This window comes from Tympanuchus pallidicinctus, unplaced genomic scaffold, assembly GCF_026119805.1.
Source record: "Tympanuchus pallidicinctus isolate F22 unplaced genomic scaffold, pur_lepc_1.0 scaffold1, whole genome shotgun sequence".
Lineage (NCBI taxonomy): Eukaryota > Metazoa > Chordata > Aves > Galliformes > Phasianidae > Tympanuchus > Tympanuchus pallidicinctus.
The window spans coordinates 77794872-77821672 of NW_026294618.1; the positions used below are offsets into that span (position 1 = coordinate 77794872).

The 26801-nt window shown below is 38.8% G+C and overlaps 2 protein-coding genes across 7 annotated transcripts; one reads left to right on the plus strand and one right to left on the minus strand.

Moving 5' to 3' along the window:
* Window positions 1-22: 22 nt before the first annotated feature.
* On the plus strand, window positions 23-8926 carry GPATCH11 (G-patch domain containing 11). 2 transcript variants are annotated; one of them, XM_052682905.1, is made up of 9 exons: window positions 23-201; window positions 300-526; window positions 1603-1644; window positions 1724-1844; window positions 2621-2711; window positions 3842-3946; window positions 4684-4765; window positions 5931-6016; window positions 8738-8926. In XM_052682905.1, exons 1-8 carry the CDS (start codon window positions 155-157, stop codon window positions 5984-5986), a joined length of 771 nt encoding a protein of 256 aa, XP_052538865.1. In that variant the 5' UTR covers window positions 23-154; the 3' UTR covers window positions 5987-6016; window positions 8738-8926. The 2 variants fall into 2 exon arrangements, with proteins under 2 accessions (XP_052538865.1, XP_052538785.1); XM_052682825.1 differs by lacking the exon at window positions 8738-8926 and having other exon boundaries at window positions 24-201; window positions 5931-6346.
* EIF2AK2 (eukaryotic translation initiation factor 2 alpha kinase 2) lies at window positions 6145-26709 on the minus strand. Of its 5 annotated transcripts, none has more exons than XM_052682416.1 (16): window positions 26336-26709; window positions 25654-25787; window positions 23610-23724; window positions 22552-22721; window positions 21177-21303; window positions 20411-20487; window positions 19561-19645; window positions 17976-18010; window positions 17687-17794; window positions 15633-15752; window positions 14404-14514; window positions 12506-12698; window positions 10155-10280; window positions 9680-9778; window positions 8149-8211; window positions 6145-8064 (listed from the first exon to the last, which is right to left on the minus strand). In XM_052682416.1, the coding sequence occupies exons 2-16, from the start codon at window positions 25755-25757 to the stop codon at window positions 7945-7947; spliced, it is 1653 nt and encodes a 550-aa protein (XP_052538376.1). In that variant the 5' UTR covers window positions 25758-25787; window positions 26336-26709; the 3' UTR covers window positions 6145-7944. The 5 variants fall into 5 exon arrangements, with proteins under 5 accessions (XP_052538376.1, XP_052538448.1, XP_052538231.1 ...); XM_052682488.1 differs by having other exon boundaries at window positions 26258-26709; XM_052682271.1 differs by having other exon boundaries at window positions 25654-26036; window positions 26336-26708.
* Window positions 26710-26801: the final 92 nt, after the last annotated feature.

Genomic DNA, 26801 nt, shown 5'->3' on the forward strand with positions numbered 1-26801 from the left:
CTGGACTGGTGAGCTGGGGCAGGGGTGTGGGGGGTGTTGTGGCCGTGCCCCCGGCTGGTGAAGGGGATCATCCGGAAAAAGGCGGCGTGTGTGCAGGAAAGCTCATCGACTGCATCTGTAGGAAACAGGTCTGAGCAGGACATGCGTGCTAGCCATGGGGGACGAGGAAGAGGAAGATTACATGTCTGATTTATTTATTAAGTAAGTAGGCGTCGTTTTTGTTTCATCCTCAGTGATTGTAAGCACGTAAAGCCAAAACCAGAGGTGGGCTAATGCTTGCTGGGGTCATGCATCCTTAGGGAGGATGTGAGGCCGGGGATGCCCATGGTGCGGCGCGTGAGAGAAGCTCTCCAGAAAGAGGAAAAGCAAAAAGAAGCCAACGAGAAGAACAGGCAGAAGAGTGTGAAGGAAGAAGAGAAAGAGCGACGCGACTTGGTGCTGAGCAGCGCCTTAGGCAACGAGAACAAAGGCTTCGCCTTGCTCCAGAAGATGGGCTACAAGAGTGGCCAGGCCCTGGGCAAGAGCGGTGAGTTTGTCACTGTCCGAACAGCACACTGTGCTCAGGTGTCCTCTGAGGGAGGTTGTACTTCTGTTCGTCCTTAGCTAAGTTGGACAGAGGGCATGGCCGCAGGTTGCACCAGGGGAAATTCAGGTTCTACATTGGGAAAAGCTTCTCTGTAAGAGTGGTTGGTCGCTGGAATGGGCTGCCTGGGGAGGCGGTCCACAAACGTGTGGATGTAGTACTAAGGAACGTGTGTTAGTGAGTGATACTGATGGTCGGTGGACAGGAGATCTCAGATCTCTTTTCCAACCTTAACGATTCTATGCTGCCTTGTCTATAGAGCCATATCTGCCTCACTGAGCGCCCAGCCATCACTCTTTGTGTGTCGTGGCTGAACAAAAGGTGAGATCAAAGTACTGAAATGAAAATAAAAACATCTGTTGCAAGATGTGAGGGAAACAGCAGGACTTGCTGCTCACTAAATGCACTTCTGTCTGTGTGTGGCTGTGGCATTAAGAAGTTGTTTTGATGGTTGTGGAAAACTAACTGCTTAAAAAATATCAGCCTCCTCTTTGAATTTATAGTTGGAGTCTGGAAAAGAGGTGCACAACAGGAAGGCCTGCTAGATGAAATAGAAAACCAGTGAAGCAAAACATCAATAATTGCTATGTCAGTTTAGTGCATCTCTAGCAGATGATCAGTAAATGAACTGGCCCAGACAGGTTCTTGTAATTCTTCATCTTTCTCAGCTTGTGAAATTCTAGAATGAAAAATGCCACAGAAGACTGTAACAAAGCAGCCTTCAGCACAGCTATGCTGTGCCTATCAAACCAACATCATTTTCTTCCTCTGGGGTAGCATCCCAGAAGAAGCACACAGCAGTTGAGCAGATGAGGAGAAAAAGGAAAGAGGGCTCAAATCAACTGGGTTATTTGCAAAGCTCTAAGTGTACATTAATGTATTTTCTATTGCACTAAGCAAAATCTGAAGAAAATGTATGTATTTAATGGCAAAAGCAGCTGCCTGCTTGGCTGTACCACACCAACCATAGTTTGAGAAAGACCTCAATTCTCAAATTTGCCTATTTTTTCCCCTCGCAGGAGAAGGCATTGTTGAACCTATTGCTCTGAACATAAAAACAGGTTTGTGACATTTCCTGATTTACTTAGTTGTACATTACAGCTTTTCAGCTGCTTACATTCCTGTTGTGTACTTACATAGGCAGAAGTGGGCTTGGTCATGACGAATTCAAAAAGCGAAAAGCTGAAGAAAAACTAGAAAACTATAGAAAAAAACTCCACATGAAAAAACAAGCAAATGAACAAGCTGCAGATCAGTTCAGGTAAAATGCTGTAAAGGAAACCCCAAACAAGGTGTAAGCAGCCATTCTTCTTATTCATTAGTTTGGTTATTCTTCTAGAGTTACCAATTATGTGTGTTGTTTGAATGGGAGGTACGAGTTGAAACGTACTTGTATTGCTTCTCAGCTCTAAAGCAAGAGCAGGTGAACACTGTACTGGAATTGTATGCTGCATCATTTATTTTTATAACTGCTAACACTGTAAGCAATATGCATACTAACTCTCAAGTCATTTGTAACATTTTAAATCAGAGAACCATGTCATTTTTAATATAAAATTCATTGATAATCCAGAGCATTGTCACTGCAGTGATTTTTATGTGCAGCAGATTAAAAGTCAGGGTAAATCTTTCAGGTTTTATTATTTTAATTTTCTCCTGATTAGCACCTTTCTATGTGAAGAAGGAAAGGCAAGAGAAGGTTAAAAGCTTTTGCAAATTTTTAATGAGCCACTTTTTCACGGATTAAAGAAACCTAGTAAAAAGCAGTATTTCAGAGTGCAGTGTTATCAAAAGCTCTGTCCTGAAGGTGTAACTGAAAGGTATCATTCCCCAAAAATACACAGTGGTCCTACAGAAAAAGTCAGTGGAGACTTCATAACTCTGCCATTGTCCTGGTCATCTTTATTTGGCTTTCAGTAGTCTGGGGGAAGTGGTACATCTAGGATCTTGGCAGATTTTCTATTTTTGAAACGCTGTTGAGATGCATGACAGTCACTGTTTGTCTGCTTATTTTAGCTATCTACCTTTTCTTAACAGAATAAGATTCAAAACCAAACAAGAAGAACGTAAAATGGAGGGAGACCTTCGAAAAAGTCAGAGGGCTTGCCAGCAATTGGATATTCAGAAAGTGAGATATGTTATTGGGGGGTTGGAAGGAAGATTTGTGGGTTGGCAATAAAGGCTAAAAACAAAATAGTGATTGAGTGTCTGGAAGTTCTCTTCTGTGAGGAACCATGCATGTTTGCCTGTGTTTGCTCCTGCTCTTTGGTACTACTGTGCTGTTTACTTATCATGCATTAGGCAGTGTCAGGCTGTTCTAAATGACTGTTTTCCTTAAGTGGGGAGCAAAATCAGAGAGAATGGTTGAGGCTGGAAGAGATCTTTGGAACTCATCTTGCCCAATGGTTCTGCTCAATCGGGATCACCTAAAGCAGGTTGTCCAGAACCATGCCCAGACTGCTTTTCAGTATCTCAGAAGATGGGGGATCATCACTGAGAGCAGTGATCAGTGAGATTCCCAAAGAATCAAATAGACAAACAAAAACATCATGTCTATGTGCAAGGAGTAACATGGGTAACAGCAGTACAACTGCTACCTGATCTCATGCCTGATCTGGTGGTTGGTGACTCTTTGCCTGCAGCAGAGAGGTTGGAACCTCTCTGCTCTGTTGGAACCTCAATAAAATTTTGCCACTTCATAAGTTGAAAGCATAAAACAAATTTTTTTCTTCCGTCTATGTTAGTTAAAAGTAAATGCTGCCCTGCAAGTTCTGTTGAGATCAAAACAGACAAAGGGGCATCAAACAAAGAAAGTCAGCTGAATTAACTTGGATTATCTTTGACAGTTTCTTTTAAATTAACTTTATCTAAGGTGAACTAGGAAGCATCTAATGATGTTGTGGTAAAAAGTCTTTAAGCAGTGTGCTCCAACGGACAGAACTGCATTTAGAAAGAAGTATCTGCTCACAGATTTTGTGTGAGATTTGCTGTGTAGCTTTATGTGTACCAAACATAGATGGAATTAAACTTGATAAAAGTTAACATTAGCATGCATTTACTTGTATTTTAAAAAAGAGAATAATCCTCCTTGTGGACTGCTGTACTTAGTTTCCCCCTACAACTTCAGTAATTCTTCGTTATACTACACAAGTAAGTTTTGAGACCTAACATCTCAGCTATTAAAAATTATTTTTATGCAGCATTTTAAGAGAACCTGCAGAGGCAGATAATTTTCATTTTAATCCTTCATTATTTAAGGATATTGAAGCGCCCAAAGAGATTTGGTATTGGCTACAACCTGAAGAGGAAGACCAAAAGGATGAAGAAGACAAGGATGATGAGTGCACAGGCTCAGACTTAAGTGTAAGTTTTGCAGCTAAATGAATGGCTTGATTCAAAATGAAATTTAATAGGGCTCTAAAAAAAATTATGTATATATATATATATATATATATAAAATTTTCAAAGCAGTAGTAAATGACCTGTTTGCCATCTTAGAGCAATTACTTTTACAATAATTGAATGACAAAATGTGTAGCATTAAAACACTGATTTATTGCTTATCTGCTTTGAAGGTGATCTTTGGAAATAGTCAAAATGAAATTCTCAACAGTCTTAGCCACCATGTACAAGATCATATATTTGATAAATAATTTGTTTTAAGTTTTGATCTTGGATGCCCCACCACATATCTCAGGATGAACTTTAGAATCACTAAGTAATTTCTGAAAACGTTGCCCTGGAAATTCATGTTTTCGGAGAACCTCTAGATTACACCACTGTTAGTGTAACATATTTGACACACAGTGAAAAAGTGAAGTGTGCAAAATTCCACCAAAACATCATATAGTTACTATTAGGTAGATAGGTAATACTTCAGGTAAATCTTCAGTGAAAATTTTGTAGCTGGAAAGAATGATGAGCCAACAACCAGGCCTTATGGATTCCTGTGCTATGGGCTACAAATGTGGGGAACTTACAGTACTACAGTAGCTTTTCCATAGAAAAAGGTTAAACAAGCTGTTTTCACAGTGCTACTAGCTCAAACTGTCTTACATTGTATGAGCCCCTAATCACTGAATCCTTGTACATACCTCTAGGTATCAGCAAAGCTACAAATCCTGACTGCTTATTTAAGAGAACAACACTTCTATTGCATTTGGTGTGGAACAACCTATGAAGGTGAGAGTAGATGTCATGCATGTATGTGTTTTACTTTGCTTATGTAGTTAGACTCAATTAATACAGTGTATATTCAGCCTTAATCCTGTCACGTGCTTTCATAAGAACTGTAAGAACTATGCCCACACTTTCTGTGGAAGTTGTTCTTTCAAGTCATTTCTCCATTTCCGAGTTCCAGAATCAAAGACCATCAACTTCTTGATGTGGGCGTCTGATAGCATTTCATTACTTCCCTTCGTAATGCAGATGGCTGATTGAAGATAACTTCAACATTATCAGAAACACTTTTCAAAGAGAATTCCCATCAGCTTACGCATGCTACCTGAATAATTTTGTGTTCTGTTTTGCAAGTTGGCTTATCAGAGAATCATAGAACTGTAGAACGGCTTGGGTTGGAAGCGACCTTAACGATGATCTAGTTCTAACTTCCCTGCTGCAGACAGGGCTGCCACCCACTTAGGAGCAGGGGCCAGGGCCCCATTCAGCCTAGTCTTGAATGCCTCCAGGGATGGGGCCTCCTCATCTTATCTTAGACAGGGGTTCCAGTGCCTCATCATCCTCTCAGTAAAGAATTTTTTCACAACACCTAACCTAGAGCTACCTGTTTTTAGTTCATTAGAAGCTTATCGTTATATGGTCTGATGGCTTGCACTCAGCCCTCATCCAGGCCCAGGATTCCCTCCTTGTGAGGGAAATATAACTATCCTGCACAAGTGTTTTTTTCCAGAGAATTTACTTTCTTATGGGAATGTTTTAAACTTAGGTAACACAGTTTCCTTCCAAGCTGCTGGTTTGCAAAAAGGATGACAGATTCTCACTGTAAGGCACTGTAAGGGTGTTATATGCACAAAAAATTCATACTGGCACTTATATGAATTGGTATTGGTTTGAAAAAAACAACATTCAGATATTAGAAATTGTGCAAAGAATACAAAGAAAGAAAACAAAGGCTGCAGGTTTAGAACATTGTCTAGTTTCTTTGCACTGAAGAGGCTAGAATTTGTAGTGCCATTTGCGTTCAGCATTTTAAAACATAGTTTGGAATTAATAATCTGCCAGTCCTAAGTTCTATTTAATCTGTTGATGGCTTCTTCAAATAATTCTAGCAACTTTTTTTTTCCTCCTCTTCTGAACTGGCATTATTTTTTTTCTGCTTATCCCATAGATGCTGAGGATTTGTCTTCAAACTGCCCCGGAGACAGTGCTGCAGATCATGACTAAAGCCTTTCTAAAGAAAGGAGTTCTAGATAAGTATGTATAGTTGGTATGCTCTGACATATATATATTTTTTATAGAAAAGTCAGTGCTGTGCCAGAATTCATATAAAAGTGTGCAGTCAAGAAGTAATTCTGACAGGTTGAACTTCACATTTTGGAGCATTTCTATGTTGTTTTTTTTTGTTGTTGTTTTTTTGTTTTTATTTTATTTCTGGGTGATGTAAAATTTATTAGAAATTAAAATTTTACATTTGTTGTTGTGTTACTGTAAATTCAAGGCAAGTAAGACTTCCACAGTCTTTGTTAATGCTGTCCCCAATTGAGCAAGATCAACTGATAATAAAATTGAAGGTTTGACAAAGGATATATATATGGACTGATTACTCTGTGACAAAATATGTTAAACAGGTGGGGAGGTTACATTTTTACAAGGGTGACTAAACATCAATTTATTTTTTCTTTCTATTCTAGAGTTTGTGACCAGGGCAAGGCTTTTGAAATGCCACTAATATCATTTGAACTAATATTCTGTTATGTGTGTTTACCAGGTCACAGAACATGTTCAATTTTTTTTTAAATATAAATATATTTTAATATTCTTTTTTATTCTTAGGGAATAACAATTGCTACTGTAAACATCCACTAATAGAAAGGTATTACTGAGGTATATAAATACCACAAAAAAAAAAAATCTATCAAAAACTACTGGTACAAGGTAAATATTACCTATCAGTAAGTAAGCCATGATGTTATGGATGTTCTGTACAAAGACTGTAAAGGCAATTCAGCTGAAATTTGTCTTATATCAATTTTCATATTGTAAGAGCAATTTTAAAGTCAAAGGTAAGTAAAACTGGTGCTATTTTGTCTGTATCAGGATGTAATTTCTCCCACATCTTGAGTACTGCAAGGAAATATGCCTTAGTCCAAAATAACGGAATGCTTTATTTATGAAGAATAACATTCATTATAAGGGGAGGGGGAACAACTCAAATTCATACAAACGAATGTTAAAATCAGATAGCTATTCAGCAACAATTTCCACAAGACTATAAAAATTCACATATTCATATTTTAACCAATCACACACCTTCAACCTGTTTAACACTTGAGAAAAATCATATGCTGCCTTATCTCTAATGCACATCATACTTTCCTGCTTAGAAGTCTTAGTGCATTTTCCTTTAAGGAATTCAGCAGGTGCCACAGCAATGAGCTGCACCTTTTCAAACTATTCAAAAATGAGTCAGAAGGAATAATTTGCCCATTTTTTCTTCCCTGCACAGTTCTTCCTCAGTCAAACATAAAATCTTTAAAGTATGTAACCTAACAAATAATGGTCAGTCTGCTCACACCTTATGTTGAGCTGACAGTAAGGCCAGCAGAGTTGGCCTTACTCAGTACACCTGTAATCCGTGAGAATGTCTCAATGCCGTAATAATTGATAAAAACCTTACAGTATAGGAGATGATGTCTAAGGTGCTCTCCTGAGAAGGATTTTTAAATGGTTGCTATTGAGAAAACTTGGAGAGTATTTCTGTATTAACAGGACCCTACCTGTTCCTATAAGAAAGAAGAAAACAAAACAAAAAACAAACGGAGGTTTTCAGAAGTACAGAACAAATAGCTTCTGGGAAAGAAAGAAATACTTAAATGTTCAAGGAAGACCTGATTTTAAAAAGAAAGTTTTAAATTTTAGAATAGTGAAGATGCTAGGTATTTCAAGAAGTATCTAGTGAGAAGAAAGTCCACCTTAAAGAAGTAAAATTCAGTCAAGAATAACTCACATGTGTATCTATTTTTTTTCTGCAAAAAGTAGGCTTTCCAGTGAAGCACACTGACTCCTCTGGTCTTAAAAGGAAGAAGTCTAGTAATTAATATAAACATCACTGTGAACAATTCAGAAAGGTTTGAATCACAGGCCATGAGACAGCACAGTCTGAAAGCCTTCTAAAATGGCATTTAGTAACTATAAGCTTTATGTGAGTTGTCTTTATCAACAGACTTCAAAATATCGAGTATTTGAGATGCAGAGAATCGTTTTGAGGGGTCTTTTGAAAGCATCTTTTTGATTATGGGTACCTGCAAAAAGACAAAGTTTGAGTAATTTTTTTTTTAATGATTGTGTAAATAAATTAACTGAAATAATGCATTGAAATCCCATACCTGGATTTGAAATTGCTTGGTGAAGTCTGGTGGAAGTTTAGCATCTCTAACATCCTCCCATATCTGAAATTCATACAAGATAAACTTTCAGTATGCTTTCCTTAATTATACTTTACCTCATTTTATCACCCATGTCATTTACTGAAGTAATTAAGAGAATATAATGTAAGGCTTCTAAAAGGAACTACAGAAGTTTGGAAGTTTGTCATTTGGTTGTACTCCATTTTGTCTTATTTATATACTTGTCCCTGTGTAAGATGAAAAGCTTCACAATCTACAGTGATGCATTTGTTTTGGCAAACCTCTAATTCATAGCCATTATAATTCTCTTTTCAGTTTAAAAGTAATGGTTTTGTATCTTCTTGCCCACATTAAAAAACACACACAATGTGAGAAGACAGTTTCCCACTTCGACAGTGTTTGGATCTTTTACTGGCAAACCAAGCAGGCGTGCTTCCTCCTTTTTACCTTGTTCAGCATTACACAGTCGTTTCTGTGTCACTGCAAAAAATGCTAGGTGGAGCTCAAAGCAAGCCTGAGGATTACTAAATATATGCTTTCAAACGCTACTGCTATTTTTTCACATTAGGGTTTCCAGTTAGTCTGGCCCTTCGAACACGTGGGACTGGGGACATGTTTGCAGTTGGCTGTAAGCAGGCACAAGGTGTCTTTAGAAAATGTGGCAAAGTAGACTAAGAGAACCACCATGAATCTGTGAGTCAAGCAGATACTTTGGTGTGGTTTGCTTATACTAGCAAAGAGTCGGCTAACAATGTGCATGATCCTCTGGGTCCAGCCACATGCATATATCTTAAAAAATAATTACTTTGGACAAGATATTCAGTATCTACATTCCTTATACCCAAATATGTAAGTTTGAGCATACATGCTGTTCTACTACAAACATGCAAAGAAAAATATAAAACACACATAAAAGATGATACAATTTCAAGCAAAGTTTAAGTAACATTGTTTTCTTTGTGGAAGCAGCATTTTGTTTTCAATTGGAAGAAAGCCATATATTTCGTATCACTTTTGTTTTCATTTTGAAAACCTGCAAATGTTTTGACTTTTTTCTTTCCCCCCCCACTCAGCAGTAAAAAAAAGTATGGCACAGACTAAACTCTTCCACTTTTGACTTCTGTTTACATTGAGAAATATTGTTTCCCAATACTCTGAGCAAACAAAAAGCTTTATCAGAAATTTGAACTGTTTTTGTATGTGTGTTTTAGCTTTTTGACTCGCTTCGCCATTTCCATATGTACATACCTAAGAATAGTCAGGCTTTAATCAGCACATAATTAGAACATAAGTAAAATAAAACCAGTAATGTTTCTTCAGTTGTTACATTTTAACTGAAGTAAGAGGGATTAATGGGCCCGACATTTTTCCCTTCATTTGTGTCTGTAAATAGAGACAGTACTGTAGCTGTACAGGTTCCTTTTGCCATATAATTAGCATAAGAGAGATAGCAGCAGCAAGGCAAAACAATGTCAGTGCAAAACTATTTTTTTATTTAAAGATTACATACCCTGTTTTTCTCATGATGACTGACCAATGCAGAAAGAACTTCAAACCAAATCAATCCCAGCGCATAAATGTCTACTTCCTTTCCATATCTGTTCCCAGACTACAAAGATGACAAGAAAATACAGTTGTGAAATCCTGCTGGAAAGCACTTCTTGAAGGCAAAATCTGAAATCAGTAGAAATTGGCACCTACTAGAGGACCAGCATTACTTCATCTTCATATTAATCTTTAACTCTTTCTGCTACAGACCTGCTAAATTACATTACAGTGTCAGACTTTATACAAGCAGGTTAGCTAAATTAAACCATTGTGTTGTAGACTACCCTCTCCAGAGTAAGGTTATACTTGTATACAGTCATATCAGGGAACTTCAAGCAACTTGGTTTAGTACTGAGATTAAGGTTGAACACAACCAGTGCTGAGTTGATAATGCAGAACACCCACAAATAAGTCAAATAATATAGCAAGATAATTACCTGTTCTGGTGCCATATATGACTGTGTTCCTCTGTTCTTAGTCAGAGGGTCATATGTCACAGAAGTCACAAGACCAAAGTCACCTATTTTTATTTTACCTTCATGTGATAGGAATATATTCTGAGGCTACATATACATAGATATATTAAAAAAAAAAAAAAAAAAAAGTCAATTAGTTAGACATTTTATGACCAAGGTTTATCATCAAGCGTAATCAACCACAGAAGTGCTCCCCATAAAAATCTGCTAATTGTTCATAGAAATTAAGCTTTAAGAAATCAGTGGGAGGTAAGAAACAAGAAAGTTCAATTAGCTTCATTTTTAAACACGCAAACTTTATTTGAAATAGCATATGCTACATTAACTGCTTTTTAACTAGGTGTCATGACTGTATCACACTTCAGTGTTCTCCAATTGCAGTGTGCATATCATCTGTCATACCCACAAATGCATTTTTGTCTTTAATCTGGACCCTGGGATTTTATGCACTTGGGCAAAGCATGTAAGTTTACATGAAATTCCACTCAAACTGTAGATTTTTCCCTAGACACAGTAGGATTATCTGTACTAGATTAATTGCAGAGTTGGGACTTACTACAGTCATCTCAAGGTATCACTTTGAGCTTATCACTTTTAAATTTGATAAAGTCATAAGGAAATGAAATAGAATTGGATTTTTTTTTTTTTATGAATTTTTCCAAAACATCTATCACTCCAAAGATGGTAAACTGTATTTCTGAATGTTATTAAAGCAAAACCAAGCAGCCTCATCCTGTCTTTTACTCAAAGAAAATCTGGTGGACTAAAAGGGCGGGAGAGAGACTTAAAATTTTACAGGAAGTGATCTTTGTGTCAAGGATGCCCAGCACAGTTCTTCTCTTCAACTATAACCAAGTCCACACGCATTTATTAACAGTATCTATGGTGTCTCACCGCTACGCTATCTGAAGGCTTCATTCATGCCAGGCACAAGTGGATCTCAGAATGAAGAAAGCTTGAACCTATCCTGCAGCTTTGATTCTGGGAGATCTCAGATGGCCAAGCACCTAAGCTGACAGATTTAATTGGGACAAAAGTTCCTAAATTAAAATGCAGACAGACAAGATAGCAAATAAAACTTGGAAGCAGATTACAGCTAGTTTCCATAGACGAAAGATTGGGGCAGTAGATTCATAGGAATACAGAAAAGCAGGAGATAGTGTTGAGGTGAAAATAAAGTGGGACTAAGAAGGAAGAAATGCAGACGTGGAGACAAAGCATTCAGCACACCTTTTTTTTCCCAGATATCTATATAAATTAATGTATATTTGTGGTTCACTTCAGCATTGTAGCTATAAGCCTCAAAAAAAAGGGACTCTAGGAGATAGTGAATGTATGTGCCCATGAGACAAGAGTCTAAGAGTGGGCACTCTTGGAGGGAACATCATCTGGAAGGACACTGTGAATGCAAAGAAGATTTCAGCCTCTAACTCAAGAAGTTTATGAAGTTAAAGTTACAAAAGGTCTTGGGAGGAATGGAATATGCATCAAGATCAGAATCACTGTATCAACTCTGTATTCTAATACTCCCTAGGTATTTGGAATTAATTACTATATGAGGACAATATTCTGAATCAATATTTAATGTGATCTACTACAGGCATTTTCAGAATTTAGGAACATCACCACTCAAACAACTTGTTCACAAAGGGACTGGTTTTAAAACTATAAGCAACATTATAGCTGGCACATGAAGCAGTGAAAGCTTGGAATTTTGTCCTTTAAAAATATTTTCTTAAGATTGGATGGTTATGCACTTGTGGAGATGGATGGTTATTCCTTGTGGAGATAGTGAGGTAGTATCCAAAGAACTAGCCTTCAAATATGTACACAGTACATGATACTAGAACAATTTTTATCAAACGCTGTATGTTTAAGGATATACCATCCCTTTAAAATTTGACAAGTGACAACTTCCTAGACTCACATCTTCCTTCTTTTAATGGCTTTATTACCACAGATGGTTAGTATTCCTTCTTCTAAGAGGCTGTTTTGTGACCCAACAACACACAATACACTGAAAATGCCTGTTAACTGATGGCTACTGGTTTTGGTTGGGTTTTCTTATTTTTTTATTTTAATTTTTTTTTTCTTTAAGTACTGCATTCTAAGGTCCTTTAGTTCACCTCCTGATTTTAGAATGACATCCAACCAGATACTGGGAGAAAAAAATGCTTGTATTATCAAAAGAGGCATGGTACTAGAGTATATAATAGAGTAAGCAAAGACTAGAACAATTTACGTTTTTCTAAACTTCCAATAAATACTACTTTTCTCAAAGATTTTAGAAATTAACTTCCTACTCTACTTACCTTGAGGTCTCTATGAATTAAATTTTTAGAATGAATATAATCCACTCCTTTCAGTATTTGTGAAAATTTGTCTTGTGCCATCTCATGATAGTTTTTGTTTTGTCTATTATTTTCAATCCATTTTTCCAATGGCCCTTGTTCACATAATTCCATTTGGATGAAGAGGCAAGGAACTGCTATGACAGAATTCTTACTGCAAAATATATATATATATATCATATTAAAATTGACAAGATATAATTCTTCCTAAGCCACTGCATCAATGATTCCCATGTTTTCCCAGTGGTAAAAAACAAAGAAACAAAAAACCCAGCCATCTACTTTTTTTTTTTTTAATTGTTATTCTAGATTTAAAAGACGTTATACCACTGTGTACTGGATCTAACCACATAGCTTTCCAAAACAAGCAATCCTTACTCAGTTGCTTCATAGCCGTGGAAGATTCTCTTCACCTCCTTGTTCACACTGAAAATTTTCTGAGTGCCCCAATTCTTCCCTCCCCCGTCCTCCCCCATATGTAGAAGAATGTCCTATAAAGGAAGAAATAGCACTGCACTTGAGTCGCATCTCACCCTCAAGGAACTACTGCAAACCTCTGGTCCACTACGCACAGCATTAATCTTCCCCTCTTACACAAAATCATCACATTCTTTCAAATTTAGTCCTTTAAAGAAGGGGTGGTCATGTTTTACATACATGGAAAGTGTTCAGAGTCAGATTGGACAAGGCTTTGAGCAACTTGATGTACTGAAAGATCAAGTTATATATGGCAGGGTTAGTTGGAACTGTGTGATCTTTAAGGGTCCCTTCCAACCCAAACCATTCTGTGACTGTATGGTAAGCCTGTGAGTCTGAAAGTTGGAAGTCTAAGTGAAATACATTCACGGATTTGGCAGCTTCACACTTTCCGGAAGTGTTCCCTAACTACCAGCCCATAGAATAAGACTGGAGATGAGAAGGAAAAGGACAATATGGAGGAGAGGAGGAGGAAACACTTCCTTGAGTCAGGGCACTAAGTGGAATTTCGGGCTGAAGCTTCAGCCTTGAGGAGTTTTTCTTTTATCCAGTAATCATTTGAAATGCATGAGTGATGTTGAGACTCCAAGACAGTAATGGCTGAGTTTTCACATGAAACTTTTTTTTTTTAACTGCCCATTTCATTTCCCTTTTTCTGAATGCACTGAACATATACACCAAGCATAATTTCAAATGCGCTGATATTTTATGGCTATATGCAGTGACCTACCTGAAAGACTGCAAATGCATTGCTATGAAAAAGACTTACCATAGAAACTATGAAAATTTAATAACCTAACTTACTAGTAAAATTCTCACCTCTCTCTGCCCAGAACTCTTACTGCTGGAAGACTATTTCTAATGAAAGAGCTTTTAATTATGTATATCTACTCTCAACAGCTCTTTGTTTGCAACAAAAAAAGACATCACAATTAAAATGCAAATTTAGAGAAATAATCAAGTCTACGAGTTACTGAATGACCAGTAATTCTGAAAAGGGGATTAAAAAAAAAAAAAAAAGGGGGGAAACTTCTAATCTGGTATTTGGCAGCCAACTACCAGAAAGTTTTATTTTAATTCTAACCTCATATCTTTAATTCTTCATTCTTACACTTTCCTATAGATTCAGCAACTTCTGTATGCTAAGAGAGAGGAGAAAGGTAAAATTACAAAATGTACAGTATTCACCAAGAAGGTATTTAATTATAAACCACCTGAAAAGCACTGTGCCTTATTTCCTTACACTAGGTATGTAAGTATCTGAACGCATTTATAGCTGTGCATTTTGAATTTGAATTGTAAAAAGAAAGGCTGATGATTGCTTATACAAAATTCACTATGGCAAACAAGTCTGTGAGTGCAAATGACTGTCGTGTAGTTACCTTGACTCTGGGTAAATCATACGGTCAGTCCCTTCCCAGCTGCAATAATATCGCACTATGTTTTCATGTTCAAGATTTGCGAGTTCTTTCACTTCACGCTTCACATTCCTATTGGGAGAAGAGAAAAAATCACAAGCAAAACAAACGGCGTTTTCCCACAAAAATGAAATACTGAGTTAACTGAAAGACATGACGCCAAGTAGTGGTAAGCAGACAGTTTAACATCAGTTTTGAGAAATAGCACAATGTTTTTGTATGGTCAGAACAGTAATTACAAATTGTCGCGGTTTTTTGTTTTCTTTTTCCCATTGGTTCAGTTATTTCATTTGCTAAAATGCTGTAACCATATTAGAAAAGCTCCACTCAAAAATGCTGAAAAAGGTTTGTTTACCTATACAAAAGTTTGTAAATCTTCCCAATGAACTGTGAGTAAATTTGACCTACAATCCTGTTAAATTGCATAGTGAAGACTAGCAGTCCTAACTGAAGAATCAACAAGATGTTTTTCAGTACTGACCCCAGTTACATATTGTATTGATGACTATTTCCAAATTTTAGTTAGCTATTTCATAGGGAATTACTTGAAACTTTCTGGATAGATTACTGAAAAGAAATGCAAGTTTTTCAGCTGCTGTTGAAGTATTCAACCAGGTACCAGTTACAGAAAATTACCTTTTAAAAAATTGATATCATTATTCTGTGTGGAGATTTGTAAAGGACAAGGTGTCAATCTTACATACTACGTGTGAAGTGTTTTTCAATTACATACCACAACATGTATTACTTTCATTTTTATACATTTCCCCTAACTATAGTCATTATGAATTATGGATAAGATTTTCAGACAAGATGTCCTGTCAGAAGTAACACTGCTGCTTGCAATGTTGTTATTAAGCAGCAAATTTTCTTTGAACACATACTACAGTATTAAATAGAATTCATTAAATTCTGTACAAGTGGGTTCAGAGAAAGCAGAGCTTACTAAATCTACTTTCTTACAGCTGCACCTAAAATAATTCCAGTGCATGCAAAAATGAAGAGTTGCATGTGCTTTTCAGCCTAACGTAGAAATAAACAATCTATCAGAAAGACAATAATGAAAGTCACTTAAATGTTCCACAGACTACTAAAAAGATAACAGAACTAAATAATGAGAAACTTGATTAAGGATGTCATAAAAGAAAAACAAGCGAACAACAACAAAAACAACACAGATATGCAATCCTTACTTTATTAACTCAACTCGTTTGACTGCATAGGTTCTCTCATCAGTCCTTGATGTTGCTTTAAAAACATTCCCAAAACCACCTTTACCAATAGGCTCTATATTTTTATACTCCCGACGAAATCTTAAAAATAAGAGAGAGAGAGAGAGAGAGATTGAGTTCTCCAATCGAAGATTAATTAACACTAAATTTACAAGGTAAAAGAACAGTCTTGATAAGACTAATACATCTGCTGAAATGTCACTGTCCCGCAATCAACCAATACATACAAAGGTATGAATCACTCTTAAAAAAAACAACACAAGGAACTCAACTCTAAAATCAGTAGTTGCAGCTCTCGTCTGAAATGTGCACGAATGGATGCCAATCCTACTTCTAGTAAATATTTCAAAATTTGTACAAAAAAACCCCACAGTACTTCATCTGAGTGCCTACACTTACGGATAAGAGACTCATCCAGATTCTGAGCTTAAGTTTGGTCCTGCTCCAGGCAGAAGGAGATCAACTCCTCGCATTAGTAGTGACCACAGAGAACACAAAAATATTTCTAAGAATTAGGTCCTAGTATTCTTCCAAGTAACTTTGAACTTGAGAAATACCCTCTCTTCTAACATGATAATTGGGAAAAGGCTAAGAAAGCTGGGACTGAGAGCCTTGAGAAGAAAAAGCTCAGGGGGAAATCCCATATATATAGACATCACACATATATATACTTGAAGGAAGGGTGCAAAGAAGATGGAAGCAAGTTCTTTTCAGTGGTACCCAGTGCCAGGACGAGACAATGGGAACAAAGTGAATGCAAGAGTCATCATCTAAACATTAGGGAATACTTTTTTATTCTGATGGTAACCAAGCACTGGAACAGGTTGCCCAAAGATGTAGCAAACTCTCCACCTCAAACATATTCAAAACCCGTCAGGACATCATGCCGGGCAGTCTGTTTAGATAACCCTGCCCAAGCAGAGGATTGTATGAGATGATCTCCTTAAATCACTTCCAACCTCAACTATTCTGTGGATAAAAAAGATGACAAATTCATATCATCTCCCTATCCTTTCAATTTTTTGTTTTAATCCAGGTAGATGGCAAGTCCAACTAATCATGAGCTATTCCATCTTTAGTAAGTGTATGGATGAAGAACTTTTCCCACAGTACAACAAGAGAAATAAAAATATTATTTGCTAATATTTCAGATAATAGATAATAACAAGGAGGCAATTTGATGAATCAAGAAGAATACCAATAATAGGCTGCCATAAACCAGCATATCAGATAGATTTTCTTTTATTAATGTTATGGATAACCTCTGTAACCTACATCTCTCTACACATCTCCTATGAAGAAATGTTGAGAGAACTGGGCTTGTTTAGACTGGAGAAGAGAAGGCTCTGGGGAGACCTCATTATAGCCTTCCAATATTTGAAGGGAGCGTATAAACAGGAGGGGGAATGACTGTTTATGAGGGTGGATGGTGATACGACAAGGGGGAATGGTTTTAAACTGAGACAGGGGAGGTTTAGGTTGAATTTTAGGAGGAAGATTTTCCACACAGAGGGTGGTGATGCAATGGAACAGGTTGCTCAAGGAGGCTGTGGATGCCCCATCTCTGGAGGCATTCAAGGCCAGGCTGGAGGTGGCTCTGGGCAGCCTGGTCTGCTGGTTGGTGACCCTGCACATAGCAGGGAGGTTGAAACTGGATGATCATTGTGGTCCTTTTCAACCCAGGCCATTCTGTGATTCTATGATTCTATAACCACTGTGCCAGTAGAAGACAATGTTATCTGCTGTGCTTCAGATGAAATTTTGTTTGAAAGCTGGAAGGATACTTTCCCTCTCATCCTCACATAAATCGCTCTTGTTTGTAAGCATTAAATAAATATCACTGCAAGTCAGTTGTCACAGCACATTTAAAATTTCCAAAAAACAAATCTCAAATATCAATTTTCTTTGAAGATGACATTTACAGCAATATTCTCTCACATTCTATTATAAATAAATAACCTGGACCGCCACACGCTGTAATTGCTGTATACATCTTAGAAAAAACTCCTTCTTACCTTTCATCCACAGTATACTCATCATCTGCCTCCCTCTTATTTCTGCAGATATTTGACATCAGTTTTTCCTGCTCGCTTCTCACATTATTAAAATTAGGTGCCAATGCTCTTTAACAGAGATAAAAATAAAATTTATAGTGAGCCATTTTTCTAATATGTGACAAGAGAAAAGAAACATGCCAACCAAAAGTGGCAGTTACTTGTTGGATACAAAAAAAAAACCAACAAACCCACTACAGTAGGTTTAAATATAGTTTATGAATGGTGCAATCTAGAAATAAACACATACCTTTTGGATTTTATAGCAGAACATGGCACATTTCTCTACAGAAAAAAAGAAACAAAGTCAAATTAGATAGCCTGGGTATTTTTACTGCATTTAGGTTAAAACGTGACTGTAAAAGTATAGGAGATTTACCTACAAATGCATTAATGTCTTATATTTATTAAAAAAAAAAAGTAGAATTCAAATATGAGCTACACGCAGGACTTGAAGTAAAGTCCTGTGATCCTTCTGTAAATTAGGATCTATTGACTCCCTCGAAGGTAGATAGGCCTTGCAGAAAAATCTTTAAAATTTAAGGATTGGACAATTTAACAAGAGCAAGTGCTGGATCCTGCACCTGTCACAGGGTAACTCTGGATCTGCGTACAGCCTGGGAGAAAAAATGCTTGAGAGCAACTCCACAGAAAGGGATCTGGGGGTTCTGGTTGTTAGCAAGTTGAATCTGAGTCAGCAGCGTACTGTCAGCCCAAAGGGCCAACTGTACCCTGGGGCGCCTCTGGCCCAGCTCTACCATCGGGCAAGGACAGGGATTGTCCTACTCTGCTCTGTGCAGCCTCACCTCCAGCACTGGGTGCAGTTTTGAGTGCCATGATATATGAAGGACATCAAACTGCAAGGGCTGCTCCAAAAGTAAAGCCTCTTATTTTATTATGTTGGCCCATGGCATCAGAAGCAGATGTTGATGGTACAACAGTAGAGGTTGAACCTTTTTGACAATATTCCATTAAATTTTGTTGCCATGTGACAAATGACAGCAGAGGGGCAGTCTGACAAAATGGCATCTGACATGGAAGCACATACAAAGCAAACGTGTTAATTCAGTTCTTCCACGTGGAAAAAAAATTGCACCCATTGGCATTCACTGATGCTTGCTGGACATTTCTGGAGACCAAACCATGGATGTAAGCACAATGGGGTGGTGTGTTTCAGCACTAGTGACAAAGACAGTGGTCCCCTCTACTGGTGCAGATTTTTACAAGTATGGCATGCAGGCTCTCGTTCACTGCTGGCACAAATGCAGCTAATGATGGTGACTGTATTGGAAAACAGTTTCGTAACTGAGAATTTGCTCCACCAGCTACAGCACAGTTGCACTACCTGTAGCAGTTTCTGTGAAAATAAACAGGAGGCATTATTTTCAGAGTGACATGTCCAAGGGAAGGCTATAGAGATGGTGGAAAGTCTGTAGGGCAAGACGTGTGAGGAGCAGCTAACGTTCTTTGGTTTGTTCAGCCCAGAGTAGAGGAGCTGAGGGGAGGCCTCATGGTGGCTGCAGCTCCTAACAGGAAGCAGAGAGGCAGCGCTGAGCTCTGTGAGACAGCAACAGAACCCCTGAGTAAGGCACGGAGCTGCCTCAGGAGTGTATCAGGTCAGGCTGGGGATTAGGTAAACGTTCTTCACCAGAGGGTGGTCCGGCCCTAGAACAGGCTCCCCAGAGCAGATACAGCGTTTGAATTTAGGTGGTGCTATACGATCCAGGAGTTGGACTTGATCCTTGAGGACTGTCCCTTCCAACTCAGGATATTCTGCAATTCTTGCTCTATTGAGAGACTAAAATGTAATTATGAAGACTATTTTTATACTATACCCGAGAATTTGTAGGCTCTTCAGATAGTGACATGTCTTTTGCTTTTTCTGTCAAGTTTGTAGCTGAGTCTCTAAAGATAATTCCCCTGTTATGGAAAATAACAAATCCGATTTTAAGTGAAAGTATGTAATCATGAACAAAAACAACAAACTTCCTGCAGTGAAAAATGAAGCATAGAAATAAAGCCAGCTTTTATTTAAAAGACCTGTGAAAGTATTAACAGTCTTAACTGTTTTAAACTGCAAAACTTTAACAGGAGAGCCAGTAAAAACAGTAACGTTGTAATATACTCCTCCATTTCTACAAAATCTAAAAAGTATGACATCCTTTAATTAAACAATTGAAATAGAGGGGTTTATTTCAATGCAGTGCAGCCAGCTAAGAATACACTGCTTTACATTGCCACAAAGAATGTCAAAGTGGTAATGGTGTTACTGTCAAATTAACTGCTAGGCATTAAAGGCTTGACATAAGATTCTGAAATTGCAAACAAAAGATTATACATGCTCATTTACTTTTGTTAAGCAAATTTTCTCTTCAGAAGAGATGAAGATTTACGAAGAATGAAAAAGGAAAAAATAAATAAAAGAAATCACTGTTGAGTACAGAAGAGTACTGAAAGAGTTATACTACGTTCACAAATGCGTCACAATAGAAGAACAAATGTTAGAAACGTCATGAAATAACACTGCTGGTAGGAGAATCTTTATTCATTTTATGTTGCAGTAAAAATGTGGTAGAACTATTCAGTAAAGAAACTATGACAGTATTTTCGGATCAGATCACATGAGCCCCTAAAAATCAGTAAATATTTTGTATTATTGTCATATTACCAGTGAACCCAACTTACCATGACTCAGACTGACTCTGCCCTCCAGTGGAATTACTAAGTTCACAAAACATAGAACTAGAGTTTTCACTTCTCGGCTGAAAAAAGGGGGGGAAAAAAAAGAATAGTTGAAAAAAAATCACTTAAAGAATCCCTGGTACAAAAACATACCCTTCTAACAGGAAGGTCCTAAGTGGCAGTTGTTAACAGCTTGATTTGGGATCAGTATTCAGTATTCTGATGCTTTTGAGCATGTATGGAAATAAAATGGCTGTCAGACAACAGCTCTGCTTCCTAAAGGGCAGCGTTAGCAATTGCTTTACTAGAGTCATCCCTGGGACACCACGGGAGTCAGCTCTTGATTTTAACTCCTGCTTTTGCCATTCTCACACTTCAAAGATTAATGATCCAACAAAAGGCAGCAGATTTATGCTTATGGCCAGCCTGCTTGCCAATTCCGTTCTGTGGCTTCACAGAACAGAAAACTGGCATATTAGAATAGGGAGGAGTCAGAATTGTTTTTTAATATAGATTGCCACTCAAGGATGCATGTATCAGACCATTTTCTGAAATACACACACATAACAACTGTGAGATTTTTTAATCCAGCAATTGAACAGAAAACCTGATAAATTTTACCAACAGAATCCTGCAGCCCAACCAACATAAGGTGGATTGTTTCCACCTTCAGCAGAATTTACAGAATATGTTTTTATACAAAATAAAAAAATTTGTTTAAGGGATTAAAGAATTTAACTTCAGTCTTAAGGCAAGCTATAGCACATACTCTTGAAGATTCTTGCTCCTTTAACACTCCATATGCTTCTTTCGCAGCAGCTTGTTTTGCAGCAGCTAGAGAGTTTCCAGTGCCATTTCCATATACATGACCACTAATTGTACAGCTACAAGAATACCTGTAAAATATGACAGAGAATAAAATCTCCTTACAACCTATATTACAAGTTTTAATTTAATGACTTTAAACACTACAGTTAACTGACATTATAGAAAAGAAACCTGATATATGCATCTTCAGGAGTGAATTTCCAATGTATGTTTAATGTAACTAGTAACAATAAATAATTTTATTTACACATTTTTTAAGGTTGAACTACTCAAAGCATCTTATCATAGGCGCCCCACAATCACAAGTTACCCATCGTGCAAGTTTTAAAACGACTGATTTTGCAAACAAAGTTCTCCAGCAGATATCTTCCAGACATCTTAAACACACGTATATTATCACCCCTCAGCTGTCATTAACTGGAATGTCTGCACAACTCACTGACCACAGTGCGTATGGAGACACAGGCAGTCTTCTTCACACTTGATTCCTAGGGGTGCTTGAAATACATACTGAGGTCCACAGAGGTGCCAGGGCACCAACCAAGTGATAGTTTGTCAATACTGGCTATCATTTTATTATGTCACAAAATCATAGAATGGCTTAGGTTGGAAGTGACCATAAGGATTATCCAGTTCCATCCCCTTGCCCCTCACAGAGCTGCTCCCCACCAGTTCAGGCTGCCCAGGGCCCCATCCAACCCAACCTTGAGCCCCTGCAGGGATAGGCACCCACAGCTTTTCTTGGCAGCTGTGCCAGAGCCTTAACACCCTCTGAGTAAAAGTTTCCTCCTAATACCTGATCATCCTCACGGCCCTCCTCTGGATCTGCTCCAACAGCTCCACATCTTTCTTGTATTGGGGACCTTAGGCCTGGACACACTACTCCAAATGGGGTATCAGTCCAACTCTTCTCCTAGCTGAACAGACTCAGCCCTCTTAGCCTATCCTCTTACGCCCTGCCCTTCTGAACAGCCAATAGCACTCTGTTCCAGCAATCCAGTCACAGCACTTATCCCACTGAGTCTTGATGATCACAGCTTTGGGAGAAGACCAAAGCTTGCAGTTCATCCTGTTCATTCCTCATACTGCATGCATTGGTGTACAAGCATTTCAGATACGCTTCTGAACCCATAGTGTTCCTTGGAGCAGCACTGACAATCCCATTAGCCTCAGACTGTTTTGTACCATCCCTTGCATTAAAATCAGTCTTCCTAATGGTATCCCCCTGCTCCCATCAATCTTTGCTTTTACCTAATGACAAGTTAGAAAATGCAAAGTAGTATTAAAAGCAAGAAAGAACACTAAGTACATCTTACATTGGAGCATGGGCGTCTCCAAAACGGTTTATGTTGTTGTAGTCAACTAGCTGCAATGTCTTTTGTGAGTACTTATTTAGCAGGCTGACGTAGTCAAGTGGAGGCAGCACATCCGCAGATGGAGGAGATGCCACTAGATCTGGAGCATGCACACTCGAAGGACTATCTTGCTATAAGGCAAATACAATAGATAACTTAAAAACTTCAGCTTAGTAAGTAGTTTAATATAAGCTGCACATGAGAACTAATACAGCTGCAAGGTTTGCCAGCATTTCAAAATACTTTTAAGAAATTTCAAGTTTGTATTGTTTGGACATGACAGAGGACAGTCACCGCAAGCCAGAATCATTACAATTTTGAATTTCAGAACAATCGTAAGTTTTCAAAGCATTTCAACGGGGTGTGTAACAACCTAATAGTGTATCTGCCACCTCTTTTAGCAAAAGGCGGGGAACAAGCAGTGTAATGTCTCATAAAAATGTAAGGACCAGAACCAAGAAAAGGGGTGCCAACAGGAAGCTGCTGCTGCTGCAGGGGCCGCAACTGCTCCTGTGCACGTAAAAATTAACATATTTACAAATGTAAATAAATCAAGACAATATAGAACCAGTTGTACCGTAAAGAACATAATGGCAAGAAGAATTAACCAGATCAAGTGAAAGTAAACCATTTTAAGAGAAAAGTGGCAACACACACTGAATAGTAGCTTGTATGTGTTCCAAGGACTTTGTATACAGAAGAGCTGCCAAGATAGTAAAGGAACGCTGTCCACTCTGGATATGCTAAGGCAGCTTAAAGACAAATGAATTACCTCATCTCTCTATAACAAAAAACAAACAAACAAAAAGGAGTACTCTTGATATTACCCTATAGTAGAATAATAAACACAATTAAGTGTTAAAATAAAAAGTAGAAAAACAGTGAATACGACAAAACAAAACCAACATAAGTAACTGGAATCTCTTCTAAATTAAACAATGATAACTTCTTTGCTACTTTCAGAGATTCATTTTCAACCACTGTTAGCAAAATAAACATAAATCATACAGCTCGCTCACCTTTTGTACAATCATGTCCCACGTTTTTTTTGCTGCTGCTGCTTTTGCATCCTTCTTACTTTTACCAGTGCCTGCACCATACTCTTTACCATCTATTCTAACCACAACTGTAAACCTGCAATAAAGGAAACTTCCCTGTAACATCGGTAAGTTTTGTCTCAAATGTATTTTAAAACTTCTTCAGATGTAGTTTCAATATGTACAAAGCACTAAATGAGCTGTGGGGGTATCTGAGCATTCATAGTTTTATGGTGCTGAGATGTGTATGAGAATGCTAAAAATTAGCTAAACTTGATTTCATGCCTTCAGAAATGACACTATGCTTACCTTCCAGTAGTGCCTGCAGGCACTACTTAGCACAAAAAACGTGCCTGCTTGTACAGCTGGAAGAGTAGCGCAGTTAAGATGTTACTTTACAGGTGCTATAGTTGGAAAGATTATCATGGTGGAAAAGAAACAATCAAGGAAGAAATGCCTGCCCATATCCATATCCATATCATGTGTTTTTATTATATCTGACTCCTAGTTATCATAGTTCCTTATAGTAAAGATTTTAAAAAACATCTTCCTAACCACAACTGCATGTTCTATACTAGTTCTAGTAGTGTTTCTAAAAGCAAAATTCTTAAAGAATGCATGAGGTCATCATTGTTACAAGGCAAGGTAGCTTTTGCTGAGTAATGTTTGCAGTTTATCAAAGCCTTTTCAGCTTCTCACTCTACCCTGCCGGTAAGGAGGCTGGGGTGCACAAGGAGTTGGGAGGGGACAGCTGACCCCAACTGACCAAAGGCTATCCCAGCTCATACCATATGACTCAGCAAAAAAAGTTGAAAAACAGGAGGATGAAGTGGGTCTAAGCAGCCAATAGTGTGATGAAGACCTACCTTCTTGGGATTGACTAATAATCTGCCTGCTGATTGGAAGCAGTGAGTGAATTCCTTATTTTGCTTTGCTTGCACATAGAGTTTGCCTCAGTTTTCTTAACTCCCCAGTTTTTCCTCACTTTTGCTCCTCCGATTCTGTCTGTTGAGAATGAGTGTCAGAGGCACCTGACAGGGTCAGCTTATTATGGCAGCCCAACACTGCATTCTACTCAGAAAAGCCTGAGCCATACAGGATTTTCCTAGATAACACTATCATAGTTCACATCACCCACAAATACAAGACAGCAGGTTGAATTATATTTTTAATATAAGAGAACATACAAAAAAATTGTAAAAGTGAAATTAATTGGATTTGAATTTGTACACACATTCTATTAGTCCCATGCAATCCCTTTTGAAGTATGAATTGCATGAGAGGGAAAAAAAGATGATAGATCAAGGTTTGAGAGACAGGTAATAATTTGCTCAGGGTCTGAGAATAAGACAGCACAGAGTGCAGGCTGGCAACAGGAGACCACCACTTAAAAGAAACATCCTGATTATGAGCATAAGATTTGTCTTTATGCAAACTAGCAAAGAAAAAGAAGGAAATATTATAGACATTGGGTATCTGTGATCTGTGGGAAGGGAAAGAACAGCAGACATCAGACAGTGCATTTGTCTTCAAACAAGAAACAACCCTACGTATTCTGTCCTCGGCATTTGTCTCCACAAATAAAAGCGAATCGATTTAAGACCCTTCTCTTGTAATAGATGTTCAAAAATGCCACACAAAACCATGTTGGTAACCAAAGAATTAATGCACACCCAACCTTTACTCTTAGAAATATAAATCGCCAAATTACTTTGTAAAACTTTATAAAAACCACAGCACTTAAATTACTTAAACCGCTGGCTGCAATCCACCCACCTCACGAGGTGATTCGTGACAAAAAGCATCAATGCAAGACAACCACCAGCAACAGATGCTCCCAAAAAGCACCATTAGCTCTGAGGTAAGTTTTCCATAGGCCCTTTGTGCCCAATGACACTTGCTGCACACCCATTGGTGTTTGCAGGCAGCTCTCTGCCACCCTTCCAGCAAATCAACTTCTGTTGACTGCAGTCTTCACCCAGTTTTACCTACTGCTGATGTTCATTGGCGTGCGTGGTGAACTTACTCAGGGTCATGAGATGGGCCTCTCATATCCACATCAGCGTACTCGAGCTTGTACTTATTCCTCTGGCAGTAGCTGTTGATCTTGCTCATACACTCTCGGTCCATCTCGATGCAATATCTGAGTACCAAAAGATTCTGTAGAGAAATATTCAGGGCTGTGCCTGAGCCTCACACAGTGCTACAGAGACAGCCCGCGTTCTGCCAGGGCACTGCTGTGACAGAGGACAAAATAGTGCCAGGAGGAGAACGGTCACAGAGAAGTAACTGATTTCTCATTCAAGTCTCCATGTAAGTTGGCTTGTAACTGTATTCTAAACTTTCTGAGATTAGAGATTCAGAAAGCAGAACGACGAGTTTAGCGATGAAGGATTTCTCAGCTGATTCCTGGAAAAGAAGAGGCTGAATCACTCAGTGGATGCTGAGAGAAATTAGCAACGTTTCTCCATAAAGAATTAAAACTGCTTCCTTCAGCGCAGAACCGAGGCACTCCAGCCCGCACTCTAAGGCTACGAGGCCGTCAGGATCCGTGACGCGCACGACGGAAGCAGGAAGCGAAAAACAAACGCTTGCAGAAAAAAAAAAGCAGATAAATCAGTGACGGTTACTTTGTAACGGGAACTCCAGGTACGCCCCGACCGAGCCCCGCTTCCCACGGCCGCCTGGCTCCCTCCGCCCGCTGTTACCTCCGCTGTCTCCGCCGGCCCGCACCGCCGCGAAGAGCCGTGCAGCGCTACGCGGACGCAGCCCCGCTTCCGTTTCTCACAGCAGTGCGGCGCCGGCACGAAACGAAAGCGAAAGGCGGACGGGGAGCGCGGGTGGGCGGCCGCGCCTCTCTCACAGCGCCCTGCCGCGGCGGGCCGCTCGCTGCCTGCCTGCCTGCAGCGCTACGGCTCAGCGAGCGCTCCCCGGCTTACGCCTCGGGGCATGGACAGCGCGGCTCGGCGTTGGTGCACGTAACCCTACGGCCGCCTTCGCTGAGAGAACCGAAAGCCCCTTTGACAGCCATTCCTGGCCTGAGTTACGTAACTCGATAAGTTTATTTACTAGCAGTAGAATAAAGACGTGAGAGCACCCGCCTTGCTGGCAGCCCCACCCCGCGTCCTACGGGACTCCCTTCCCCCCGCGGCCCCGCCCAGCGCCGGGGCGGGC

Excerpts from the sequence above, each read along its gene's own strand:
- EIF2AK2 (XM_052682416.1), bottom strand. The coding sequence starts at position 25,757 with ATGGACCGAGAGTGTATGAGCAAGATCAACAGCTACTGCCAGAGGAAT. Across the intron at positions 12,699-14,403 it reads ATGATTTACCCAGAGTCAAG|TAAGAATTCTGTCATAGCAG; the intron begins GTAACTACACGA and ends TATATTTTGCAG. Across the intron at positions 9,779-10,154 it reads CATATATGGCACCAGAACAG|TCTGGGAACAGATATGGAAA; the intron begins GTAATTATCTTG and ends TCATCTTTGTAG.
- GPATCH11 (XM_052682905.1), top strand. The coding sequence starts at position 155 with ATGGGGGACGAGGAAGAGGAAGATTACATGTCTGATTTATTTATTAA. Across the intron at positions 1,845-2,620 it reads CAAGCTGCAGATCAGTTCAG|AATAAGATTCAAAACCAAAC; the intron begins GTAAAATGCTGT and ends TTTTCTTAACAG. Across the intron at positions 3,947-4,683 it reads GCACAGGCTCAGACTTAAGT|GTATCAGCAAAGCTACAAAT; the intron begins GTAAGTTTTGCA and ends ACATACCTCTAG.